Here is a 13,655-nt window from a genome sequence, read left to right on the forward strand (position 1 = left end):
TGTTTGACCACCCCTTCCATGGAGAAATTCCTCCTGATGTCCAACCTCAACCTCCCCTGGCACAGCTTGAGGCTGTTCCCTCTCCTCCTGTCCCTGTTCCCTGGGAGCAGAGCCCGACCCCCCCGGCTGTCCCCTCCTCTCAGGGAGTTGTGCAGAGCCAGAAGGGCCCCCTGAGCCTCCTTTTCTCCAGGCTGAGCCCCTTTCCCAGCTCCCTCAGCCTCTCCTGGTGCTCCAGCCCCTTCCCCAGCTCCGTTCCCTGCCCTGGACACGCTCCAGCCCCTTAAATTCACAAAAGTCACAAAGCAGCTGCATCTCAATGGACTCAAATTCACCTAAACACAACCATTCTGAAATTCTGAAATTCTGAAATCTTTAATGGTGCCTTGCATCTGTGCTTTAAAAACCCCTGGTAGTTACTAAGGGGCACTTGGGGACATGGGTCAGTGGTGGCCTTGGCTGTGCTGAGCGAATTGTTGGACTCGATGATTTTAGAGGGGTTTTCCAACCTCAGTGATTCCATGATTCTGCAATTCTGCCTCTGCTTTAAGCTGGCTGTGTGTGAAGCATGAGAGCTGGAACATCTTGGGAGGAAATTCAAGGAATTCTGCCTTTACCACATGTCTGGGCCCTCACCTGGGGTGCTCCCGTGCCATCTCCCACCCCTGGCTCCAAGGAAAGCTCCACAGTCAAGACAAAACTCCTAAGTTCACGCAGATTTGGGTCCAACAATGGTACCAGGACTATTTTTCCACAGTCTCTACTTCCCAGGGTAGTTTGGTGCCTGCAGGTGTTTACAAGCACAATTCCACCTCCATTATTGCTGCTCTAACACTGCACTTGCCAATCACCTCCTTGGCTGTGGATCCCGCAGCAAATTCCGAGCCTCAAAGCCAAGAACAGCCCTATCCCTGCAAAGAATGGAACAACTCAGGAGAAACCAGTGTTGGAATGTTCCCAAAGCAAAAAGGAAAATTTCCTTCAGTCACTGCTGACCCGGGGTTACCAAAACTGAAAACATTTTAATATCTTTGTTGCGCGTGCGTCGTTCGCCGTTCCGGAGCGACGGCAGCGCAGGGAATCTCATTTTCCTTGGTGTCCAGGTAATTTCACTGGAAGCCACCTCATTCTGTGAGTACAATGGATGAATTTATAACAAAAGGCCTCGGAGTTTGAAAGTCTGATTTTCGCGGAAATGAAACCGAGTCGTTCCTTTGTGCTCGCGTTCTGCTAATTCCACCATCTGGGCACTGACGTAATTCTTTTTCTTGTGCTTTCTAAAAAAGGCCTTTTTGCCAAACCCAGAGTTGGGTTAAAACCGAACTCAAAACCCACTAGAAACAAACAAACCAAAATATCTATATGTAATTTATTACTCTGAAACATGTTCCTCTTGTTCGAAACATCCATGTCACTGGACAGGATCTGCTAAGAAGAGCTTTTCATTGAGTAATGCTGACCACAAACACAGAGCAGAGCAATTAAATAAATTGCCTCTGTCAAATCCAAGCAATTTATGATTTATGATTATTTATTTATTATGATTTTCCCCTCTTACAACCACATGCAGAGCTTGGGGCACATTAAAATTCCACATTTCCCAGGATAAAGTGCCGTGTATTTATTTCAGAAATAGAGAATCTTCCATTGGTAGCTGATACTTTCATCTGAGCCAGATTTAAGTCTTGGGTATCCTGAATTTAACAGGAGCAACAGCACAAATTTAAAGGTTTATTGCTGGTTTTATTCTTCCTGTAACTGACACTGGAATGTGGCCAAGCACCCACAAGAATCAGCACACAGAAACATGAAAATTCACAGAGGGAACAAACAAACAAGCCCAGCAGTATTTGGAGAAGGAAACCTTATTCCTTCACTAGCACCTTTTTAAACTGAAATCCCAGAGAGGCTGTAAAGTTTAGTTGGGTTAAGAGATAAAAAATAATAACTGGAAACAATCAGGCTTTTGGATTCTAATAACAAAATTCATAATAAAAAATCTAACTTGTGGTGACCAAGAAATCGGGAGGGATGCATCAGTTTAACATAAAACATTATTTTGCTGTCTTCTTCCACTGAGAAGATGATTTTTTCACCTCAAGCATGAAGTTTCCTCCCAGTTTGACAACAACTGATGGTATTTGGTGGTATTTCATTTAAGGAAGCCAGGGACAGACAGATTATGGCGAATAATAATTGTACAGCCTGAAAAGGAGATGCAACAAGGGTTAGAGCCCCTGGCATGTGAAATCCAGGGAAAGGCATCTTGTTCTCCCATACAAGAAGTGAAACTTCATTTTGCTGCAGTGAATGAGCATGTCCTGAGGGCAGGGAAAAAAAAAAAGGTGCTTTGGAAACCAAGAGATCTTAAAAAAAGGAGGAGTTGAGCTGCAACCAAACTATCCATGTGGTCTGGGTGCTTCCTCCTCTGCACAATAAAGGCAGCTTAAGGAAATTCTTTTCCCTATTAACATCTGCATCTTGACAATGTTCCTCAGACCATGTTAAGCAACTCTGCTGAGCTGAGACAATATAAAAATGTACCCATTTTCTTCAGCAGAGCAGCCAATGGGATGTTTTAGATTTACACTGATGAAACCCAGCCAGGCCTGGATGAAATGAGCAGCTCATGGATTTGGATGCTGGATTCTGCCAGGATAACTGGCTTGGTGTTCAGGGTTGTGCTGTCAAGTTTGCTGTGGCCAAAGAAGTATCAGAACAGGACACCAGGATGGTGAATCCTTCTTCCCATTCCACCACTTCCAGGCTTACCCATCTCTTCTGACAGCTCTGAGTGACATTAAAATGCCAAAAATCACACTGAGTGTTTCAGATCTCCCATAAAACTGCTTGTGGCAGTGCCCAGTTCCAGCATTCCTTATTTCCAGGCTTACAATGAGAAACAAGCTCTGGTTATAAATCCAAACTGCAAGTTTTCAATGTGTGAATGGCCATAGCAATCTGACTGTGCTTTCAAGATCTATTGGTTTCCCAATTTCAGGAATAAACCTGACTCTATCCAAGGCAGCTTTCTGGATTCCAGAGGTACCTGTGAAGAGCTCCTGAGTATTTCCTGGAAATCAAAGATTTAGGTATGGTTAATAAATTATAAGGTTCATACACATTTCCTTTAGCTTTGGTGCAAAGTTACAACTGTTTGAGAATGGTTTGGAGGCACAGAGAGGTCTTTTTATTTCATCCTTTAGTGCTGACACTCAGGAGCAAAATTTTAATCAGAGTAAGCATTTTGGGAAGAAATAACATTCATTTTATATGTAAAAAGAGATGAATGTAAAAATTGGACACCATGTTGCAAAAATCAATGAGAAAACAGAGACAGCTTTGCAAACCCCCTCCTGCTTCCAGAAGCAGAGCTGGGCTCTCACAAGTGAAAACAATTTTAATAAAAAGGCAGTACGAGGGTTATTTTATTTTATTTTTCTTTCCTGGATTGAGAAAAACACAGTCAGTGTGAAGCAGCAGAAAGTCATTCCCTGCCTTTCACAGTCTTGATGTGAAATCCTCCATGTGGATCCCTTTTGAATGTTGCTCCTGTTTGCCACGTTTTCCCTTGGCAGAGCTGGGTTTAGATCCAGCCTGAGTTTAGATCCAGTCTGAGTTTAGATCCAGTCTGAGTTTAGATCCAGCCTGAGTTTAGATCCAGCCTGAGTTTAGATCCAGCCTGTCCCAGCTAGAGCTGGAGCAGTGTCCAAGCCTGGAATGGAGCTGTGCTTACACAGAGCCTCTCTAACACAGACTCAACCCCTGAGCCTGAAAGGGTTAAATGTTCTTGCAGTGCTTCTTTTTCTTTCTGGCTGCTCCTTCCCCACACTCCCCTGTCTCCTCTTTTTGCTTTTTGTGCTTCTTCTTGTGGCGTTTCTTCTGCTTCTCCTCCTGCTCCTCTGCGCTGAGTTCCTCCCCCTCAGACATTCCCACAGAAATTTCTCCACTGCCTGTATTTTCATCACAACTGATGTTTTCTCCTTCATTCTCTTCTTTATGTTTCCTCTTTTTTTTCCTTTTGTGACATTCATTTAGTGGATTATCCAGTTCTTTTCCATTCGAGCTCCCTGTCTTGGGCTTTTTCCCTGGTTTCTCACAGTCCTCTGTCCACTCTGCCTCATCATCTCTCTTCTGCTTCTTCTTTTTCTTTTTGATTTTGGTTTCCAGCTCTTCTGAAGGCTCCACAGCTTCGTCAGCTGCTGGGCTGGAATGTTCCACCTTTGTTTCTGTTTCCTTCTGGGATCCCTTCAGCTTTGCCATGCGCTGGGCGAAATATTCCTGGACAGTGAGAACACTCTTCACTGTATTGGAACCATCTCCAGGGCTGGAGAGCCAGTTGTTCTTCTCTTCCTGGGAGTCAGGATCAGCAATATCCTCCTGCAAGGGAACAGAAAGGAGCAGGAGTGAGTCAGGAGTCACAGCTTTAAACAAAATGCTGGTTTTCTGCACACTAATAAGGAAAATACTGAAAAGCAACGTGGTGCTTGGAAAATTAACTGTGAAAGTGCAGATTTGGGTGGAAGTGAGGCAGCCCTTAATGTGGAAGATGCTGTGGGTTTAGGGAAAAGAGGTGGAAGGAGGGAAGGCAGCAAGAAAACACAAGCCAAGACAATTTTCAGTTGTTTTGAGTTCCTTAGTTTACCTACTCCTACATAACTCATGTCTACCACTGTCATACTCAGTGCATTACACTGACTTTACAAAGCACACGTCTCTGCAAGACATAAACCAGCATGAAAAATGATCCACTGCAATCCATTAGCCTGTGGCACAAAGGAAATCCCATGCCTGGAATAACTCTTCAGCAAGGAACTTGTGATCCAGGGAGCAATCCAGCATTGAGGCATCTCTTCCATCTTATCTGATCTTTGGAAATGTTTGTTTCGGAGCTGCTCTGCTGTCAGGGTGTCCCAGATGTTGTTATTTAAACAGGCTCCATTTGATCACACGTTATCAGATGGCACAAACAACATCACAGGTTACATCTTACAAGGTTTCTGCAGACACGGAATAAAGAGCTGCTCATCTCCAGCTGCAGGTGAAGTCTCCTTTGTAGAAAGGAAATATCAAACTAAGAGCAAAGTATAGCTCTGGAGCTGGATGTTATGGATGGCATGAAGAGAATTGACTGAGAAAGCAACAAATGCCACAAGATGGAAATGTATAATTTGTTAAATTGTCTGAGATTTACAAAAGAAACAAACCAGGAAGGCAGCTGAAATTAAGGCTTGTTCACATACATACCAAAGCACTCAAAACAAAGCCTTTGTGGTACAGCCTTTTGCTGCAAATGACTTTTGGAAATGTCCCAAATTTTCACAGAATCACAGAATCATTCAGGTTGGAAAAGAGCTCCAAGACAATCGAGCCAAACCTGTCACTTATCCCCACCTTGTCTCCAGCCCAGAGCACTGAGTGCCATGTCCAGACCTTCCTGGGACACCTCCAGGGATGGGGAATCCAAACCTCCCTGGGCAGCGCCTTCCAGTGCCTGAGTGCCCTTTCCATGGAGAAATTCCTTCTGATGTCCAACCTGAGCCTCCCCTGGTGTGACTTGAGGCTGTTCCCTCTCCTCCTGTCCCTGTTCCCTGGGAGCAGAGCCCGACCCCCCCAGCTGTCCCCTCCTGTCAGGAATTGTGCAGAGCCAGAAGGGCCCCCCTGAGCCTCCTTTTCTCCAGGCTGAGCCCCTTTCCCAGCTCCCTCAGCTCGTTAATTGCTTTTTTTTTTTAAGCTTTGTACACACCACAGGGAACCAGGTACCCCCTCTGGATGGGAAAAGCTGGGAAGGATGGTGTAGAATCCTCACCAAAATCTGCTCTACAAAATCTGCATCAAGGGATTCCAATCAGGTAATTCCCTGTTTTTCCATTCAGAAATGCATGGATGGGTAAGAGCATCCACTCTGCCCACACATCCTGAATGCTGCCTGCCCAAATCAGAGCAGTCAGATTTCACAGCCACTTTCACTTCCATAACCAGATACTCAGGGAAGGCCAGCAGAGAGCTGGGAGATAAAACCCCACTTATCTCCACACTTTATAGCTATTGCATGATGCTGCAGATAAGGGACCTGGCTCTCTTGAGGGCATCGTTAAACTTGCTGGCTGAAGTGGGGTTTATTAGGGTTTGTGAGCAAGGTTTTCCAGGTCTGGCTCCTTATGCATCCATAACCTTTACTCCCATGAGCAGGAATGCAAAAATTGGTGTCATTAGTGATGCATTACGAGTGGTGATTTCCTCATCCATCTGCTTTCAAGAGAGCTATTCCAGTGGAACGAAAGTAAGGCTGCACTTGAGATTCCTGTGATGTTTGTGTGGGCACTTATCAAAATTAGGGACTTTTCTTGTAGGGATATGTTGTAGTTTTCCTGAAGGGTTATGAAGTAACTGAAACTATTTGAGTTCTGGCAAAGAAGCCTGAAAAGGGATGTGGAACACAGGGAAAAAGAGGATGTATCCACACACATCTCCACACGGGTTACATTTGAAAGGGGAGCTGCAGGAGAAGTTTAACAAGACAGAATTCCCAGGGTAAATGGGTCAAGCTACATTTATATTAAACCTGTTTTTAATAAGATCTAACCTTACAAGTAGAGAATCTCATGTCATCACAGGATCATTTAGGATGGAAAAGAGATCCAAAACCACCAAATCCATCCTGTGACCATCCTTGTCACCCAGAACTGAGTGCCATGTACTGGCCTTCCTTGGACACCTCCCGAGATGGGGAATCCAAACCTCCCTGGGCAGCCCCCAACAATGTTTAATAACTCTTTCCATGGAGAAATTCCTCCTGATGTCCAACCTCAACCTCCCCTGGCACAGCTTGAGGCTGTTCCCTCTCCTCCTATCCCTGTTCCCTGGAAGCAGAGCCCGACCTCCCCAGCTGTCCCCTCCTGTCAGGGAGTTTTGCAGAGCCAGAAGGTCCCCCTGGAGCCTCCTTTTCTCCAGGCTGAGCCCCTTTCCCAGCTCCCTCAGCCTCTCCTGATGCTCCAGCCCCTTCCCCAGCTCCGTTCCCTGCCCTGGACACGCTCCAGACCCTCCCTGTTTTGTTTTGTCAGGAGGGTCCCAGGGCTGTCCCCAGCACTGGAGGTGTCCCAGCAGTGCCAGCACAGAGGGACAATCACTTCCCTGGCCCTCCCCTGCTGAAGCCCAGGCAAACAGGGTCATTTTCCTTCCCCCCACAGCAGGACTCTGACACCCTGGATTGCAAAAGGACAAACAGACTCCCAGGTTTTCGACCAGACCCGTTTCCCTCCCCACCCCGATGTGTAAAACACACTTGGGCCCAGAACACCCGTTACCCCCTGGCCAACCAGGAAAGGATTTTCTCATTGCCTTGGTGACTTCAACTCCTGACAACTTAATTACTGTAATTGAAGGCAAATATTACCTGAACTCTACACATTTCTTTCTTTTCATGAAGTACATTAGGCATAAAAACAAATGTTCCTTTGGTTAAGCAGAGGAGTTCCAAAGGTATGTACGAGTTTAGAAAATAAGAACCTTGCTCAGAAACTCCTTTATTGATAAGAATTTTAATAACCACGGGCCACTGAGCACAGAACTAACAGGGCATGGAGACAAGCAAAGAGGTGCCAACCCTAGAAAACCTCTGGGTTTAGGAAAAGCTTATGTGAAACCATAAATCACCTGGAAGGGCTGTTAAATGCCAAGGTATTCCTGCTTCCGTGCTATACCTGTCCCAGTAGCCATGGGAACACTGCTGAACTCTAACCAGGGGTTTTCTCTAACCCCTCACAGTTTATGCAACTCCTCCCCTGCTTGACCTAACACAGAGAAAAATTTCTAAGAAAAATAAGGCATATATTCCTAAAAGTTGATTGTGCTGCTGCAGCTTCTGAAAGACAATTTTTCACCAGATGAAAGACTGAAATATTCTTGCTCCAGAGAACTGATGATCAGGTAAAAGAGAAAGAGCAATTGTGCTGTAACTGGAGAATATGTTTGTCCATGCCATGAGCTCCAAAACTGCCCACAAAAATGAGCTGAGGGGATGAAGTGAGAAGGAATTGGGAATGGGGAGCTGGTAGGATGGTCCCAAGCCAAAGAAAAGGACTGCTCAAAACATGGTGTTAAATGTGAAATGACTAAGAGGAAACAATAGGAAAATTCAAGGAGAGGCTGGGAAGTGCACAGGAAGAGATGAAGGTCAATTACAGGCAGAAGTCTCCTGTAAATATCATCTGCTTATGTAATTAGTGAAATGTATGGAAAATAACCTAAAGGACATAAAGCACTCCCTGTACCACCGTGTTTTTCTCTGCCTTTCTTCACTTGCTGATTAAATCATTAAGGGAGTACACTAAGCTTACAGAGGGAAATCCTGGTTCCCTTGAATCCTGCAGGATCAGGATTGCATCTCTAGGGCATCCCACTCTCAGAGCACCTCTCAGTTATTTAGTGAAAGGGAAAAAACAGGGGGTTATGGTCAATTATCAAAGGAATTCACATCAGTGAAAGCAGTTTGGCAAGAGAAGAAGCCCAAAGTGGGAAGGATTTAGACGCCTCATGAAATCAAATGGGTTTGATGATCTAGGGGAAGGTGTCCCTGTCCATGGCAGAAGTGGGAATGAGATGAGCTTTAAGGTCCCTTCCAACCCAAAACTGGGGTTACTATAATTAATATTCAAAATATGAACTGCACCTGCATGTTACCCTGGGAGGAAAAGTGAGATAGAACCCATGTGCAAAGCAAAGGGTGCTGGCAACAACAGGAGCAACAGAAACAGCCTGGGTTCATTCAGAGAAGTTTCCCTCCTCTTCAGAATGCAAATATTTCCATTTTAGTGCTTAAAATCTTAAGATAGGGGAATAAAAGACTCTCTTATACCATCCCTGTCTGCTACATAGGAACCACTATTACTTAAGGCCAGTAATTTTACATCACTTTGCTTTGTTGGTACTAATTCACAACAATTTTGTGAAATCTGATTCACAAAAACGACACAAAAGGCAAAGTCCAGAAGGGATGAGCAAAAAGGCAGAATAAAGCTGGCTCTCACTTAAATGACAGAAAGTGGGCTGGATGAAGCACATGGAGCCTGGGTTCCATGGAAAACACAGGATCACTCTTAGCTTTAAAAATGCAGCCACCCCTGTTCTGCCTTTCTTACCAACCTTCTTGCTGAGAAACTGTAACAATAAGATTAAAACAATCCTGTTCTGTTCCTGCTGCTGCAGATCCTCACCAAGAGGTTGGTGGGACCCCCATGCAGTGCACAAAATGTGACAGGCAAGAGCTGAGGGCATCCCTGTATCTTTCCATCCCAGGAATGGCTGCAGATATTTCCTGAAGAGTCACTCTGGAGCTTTGCAGACATCCACGATGACAGAGTCTTGCTTTAAGGAGTTGACAACTTCAAGTTAAGTACGAGCATTAACATTTGGATTGGGATCAAACAGGCGAGAGGGTGAACAAAGACCTGTAGCCTGATGAGTTTAAGCAGGATTAAAATAAATACATGCATAAATAAGGCCACATACCACCAGTTCTGCAGTCAATTCTGGCATCAGAACAGGTACCCAGGAGGCTCTAATGCTTTTAATTTACCTGATGAAAATTGGTTTATTGCAGACAGCATCTTGAGAACAGACTCCCAGTACAGAAATGGCTGATGCAAAGGGAAAACCGGACAATTTCCCCAGTGCTCATGAGGAAAAGGACAAGCAGCAGATGGAAATTATCCACAGGAAAACTTTGCCAGCAGGAAAAATCAGCATCTTTGTGAAGCCTCAACAACTACTGGGAGTCTCAACCACTGAAAGCAACTCAGACAACTAGCAGAGAAGTGTTATGGGGAGTTAATCCTTGCTTGGAATGGAAAATGTGGGATCTGGGCTCCAGGAGCATCTCTCAGTCCTGTAATGCTTCAAAAACCTAAAGAGGGACACAATTTGACCTCCTGGTGACCATAGAATTATTAAGGTTGGAAAATCCCTCTCACACCATTGAGTCCAAAAATTCCCCAGCACTTCCAAGGCCACCACCAGCCCATGTCCCCAAGTGCCAGATCCACAGAGCTTTTAAATCCCTCCTGGGATGATGATTCCACCACTTCCATGGGTAGCCTGTTAAAATAAATGAGGGTTTATTGAGATGAGAAGCAGGGATATTCAGCCTGGACAAAAGTGGTAAAAATTCAGGTCAGCTGCAACTTCTAATTTTTGTTGGCCATGGTGGTGTCATCACCAGGACCAGCCACATATCCATAGGAAGGTTTAATTTTACTACTATTTATCCTGAATGCCAATAGAACAATGAATCCACTGATGGGAAATGGAATGTAAATCCTGCATGTCCAATACCTGGACGAATGACACTTGTTAAAAGGATAAATTCCAATTACTATAGAGAAGTACTTTCCTGCTAAAATAAATTCTGTTCCAGAATATAATGAAACATCAACTGCTGTCTTGCAGTTGATATTAACTTCTACACTCCACATGAGCCATCAGCTGCCTCTAACCCAGCCAGGAGAAGAAGAGAGGTTAGGAAGTAATTCATGGAAAGGGGACAAGGAAAAATATTTTAAAAAATATAATGTTTTTCCATGGAATTATGAAGATCCAGTTTTGCTGCACTTGCAACTACAAAAGAGCAGATTTTTTCTCTAGCAATCAAAAGGCTAAGGAATTTTATTATAATAAATCTAAGCCTAAAATAATCTGGAGGTTATTAATAGAATCACTGACCTCTGGAGCAGAACTACTGTGAGTGTTAGACCAGCTCCAATTTTCTTAGTGGTAAAACCTAAAAAGACAGAGGTTTTACCATCCTTCATGATATCCCTGTTCTGATTACAGAGTCATGGAATGGTTTGAGTGGGAAGGGACCTTAAAGCCCACCCCATTCCACCCCCTGCCAAGGACAGGGACACTTTCCACTATCCCAGGCTGCTCCAAGCTCCATCCAGCCTGGCCTTGGACATGGCATCACATCCTAATGAGGTTTTATCACCACATAACAGCACCCATTTCACCCCACTGCAGCAATCTACAGGAGCTTGATTTTCATTTACATTGTATTTGCTGATTCAGTTTTTATTTCAGTTTTAAATTCCATGGTGCTGAATTTTATTAAAACACATCCAAATCCTCCCAGCCTGTCTTGCCCTTCTATTTTATATTTTTGTCAAAAGCTCATCCTGTACCTCACCAAGAGGCCAGTTTTAGCAATTTTCATTCATTTTTATAATTCACACAACAGAAAGCCCCCATCTCCCTTGCTGAATACTCCTGGTAAGCAAAATGTCATTTGTTTGTGATATAAACAATCCCTTTCCAGGGGTGTAGGATGAGCTGGAGCCCAGCCTGATCCCATCAGTGAAACAGGAGCTGCACAATAAAACTGTGACACTCAGCCAGGTTTTGCCTCCAGCCTGCAAACACCAGAGGAACAGGAAACAACAGGGTTGCAAAAGTGCAAGGGATTAAATTTTGGCCAGGGACTTGATTGCAACGATAGTCCTGGGGATTCATTCCAGCTGTCCTGAGCAGATCCTGGTCAGGCCACAGCACCTGTACTTCCAAGGGCAGCTTGGGAATCCCGGCACCGTGTCCCACAGGGCATACACACACTTCCTCCTACTGTTCTTACACTTTTCAGGAAAAAAACCAAATTTATTTAAGTTTTTGCACAACAAAGGCAGCGAGTAAAATCCAGGAACTGAGGCTAAGGGGGAATACACACCGTGGGATAATTCCCAGGAGGTGCAGAAAGCTGAAGGCACATAAGGAAAGAGTTAAAAATCTCAGCACATGGCAGATTTTTATATTTTTTCCTATCTTGAGAGACACTTAGATATCCCTGTGACATCTCATTCCACTCCAGCTCCTCTGCTGAGGCCAGCACAACCTCTCTTCCTTCGCATTTCCCTGCAAATTACATCTGTGCCTTAGACTGGATATAAACAAAACTAAAGGAAGAGATTTCCCCTAGGATCTCTCTATTGGCACGATGCAGAGATCCAAACACAGTGACTTCATCTTCCCAAAAAGCACCTAAATCAATTCTAGCTGTTCTGTTCTCACCTTGAATAACAGAGGAAGTACAGTCCAGCAAAGCGAGCACAGAACGGGGAAGGTCACGTTTCCCAAGTTCCCTTCCCAGCTGGTGAGAAACCCTGGAGAAGATATTCCCTCCAGCTCTGGCACAGGCTGTCAAAGCACAGAACATGCCTGATCAACTGCATGAAACTCACAGCAGAGCTATGAGTTTTATAAAGTGTTTGTAAGGTGCCTTGAGATCCTTCACAGAGGTGTCCCAGATGAACAAGGATGGAAATAACCCTGGAATTCCACTCACCTCTGCCTGGGGCTGGGACACCAAACACAGACCTGACCCAGCAGCACTTCTGTGATAGATCTGTGAGGAATCAAATCACCAGGAGTCTCAGATACTGTATTTTAAAGGAATGGGCAGGAGAAAAAACATAGAATGGTTTGGGTTGGAAAGGACTCTAAAGCTCATCCAGTGCCACCCCTGCCATGGGCAGGGACACCTTCCACTATCCCAGTTTGCTCCAAGCCCTGTCCAACCTGGTCTTGGACACTGCCAGGGATCCAGGAGCAGCCACAGCTTCTCTGGGCACCCTGTGCCAGGGCCTCCCCACCCTCCCAGGGAACAATTCCTTCCCAATATCCCATCCATCCCTGTCCTCTGGCAGTGGGAAGCCATTCCCTGTGTCCTGTCCCTCCATCCCTTGTCCCCAGTCCCTCTCCAGCTCTCCTGGAGCCCCTTTAGGCCCTGGAAGGGGCTCTGAGCTCTCCATGGATCCTTCTCTTCTCCAGCTGAGCACCCCCAGCTCTCCCAGCCTGGCTCCAGAGCCAGGTCCAGCCCTTGGAACATCTCTGTGGCCTCCTCTGGACTCTCTCCAGCAGCTCCACGTCCTTCTGCTGTTGGATCCCAGGGCTGGAGGCAGCTCTGCAGGTGGGGTCTCACCTGAGCTGGGCAGAGGGGCAGAATCCCTCCCCTCCTCTGCTGCCCACACCCTGGATCAGCCCAGGATGCAAATCAATGCAGATTGTTTTGTTAATCCTGAATCCAGACTCTAAATATCCAAACAGTCATCCCTGTCCCCAGTACTGTGGGTGCTGTGCTGCGCTCAGAAGCAATTGGAGCCTTCTCCACATGTCCTGTCACTCCCTGGGCACCTTTTATTGTCCCTTTGTAACGTGTGTGGAATGGGCAGCTGCTATTAAGGATGCAGGAGACCAAACCCTCACTGACTCTCGAGTTCAGGATTTCTTCCTGTGCTCCACAGATACAGAACTCCAACAGAACTAACAAGTGGGCTTGGCCAGCCAGATTGTGAATACAAGCAAAGGTATCAATGAGGGTTCTGAAGATTTGGGATGCTGAGAGAAAGGATGGAATAAAAACCATTGGAAGCTTCCAGAGGAGAGAAAGGAGTTCTGGCAGCAATTCCAAGAGCAAGCACAGTCACAGCATCACAGCTTTGGCTTCTGCCAGAGGAAACTGCACGTGCTTCTAAATCTGAAAACAACACCTGCCTATGTCAAACTCCTCTTCTGGCCCTTTTCTAATAATAAATGTAGAAAAGCAGATCTGTGTACAAATAAAGTGTTTCCAGGATCATTAGAAGCAGGTAATTTAAATCAAAGCTTTGCTC

The 13,655-nt window shown here is 45.3% G+C and overlaps 1 protein-coding gene across 2 annotated transcripts in view; it reads right to left on the bottom strand.

Moving 5' to 3' along the window:
• Positions 1-1,510: 1,510 nt before the first annotated feature.
• The window catches only part of PINX1 (PIN2 (TERF1) interacting telomerase inhibitor 1), a 61,893-nt gene continuing 49,748 nt past the window's right edge, over positions 1,511-13,655 (bottom strand). For both annotated transcript variants that reach the window (XM_023924208.2, XM_023924206.2), the window contains exon 7: positions 1,511-4,377. In XM_023924208.2, the coding sequence (XP_023779976.2) occupies positions 3,778-4,377 (600 nt within the window). In that variant the 3' untranslated portion in view covers positions 1,511-3,777. The remainder of the gene's footprint in view (positions 4,378-13,655) is intronic.

Source organism: Cyanistes caeruleus, chromosome 2 (assembly GCF_971803275.1).
Source record: "Cyanistes caeruleus chromosome 2, bCyaCae1.hap1.1, whole genome shotgun sequence".
NCBI classification, from domain to species: domain Eukaryota; kingdom Metazoa; phylum Chordata; class Aves; order Passeriformes; family Paridae; genus Cyanistes; species Cyanistes caeruleus.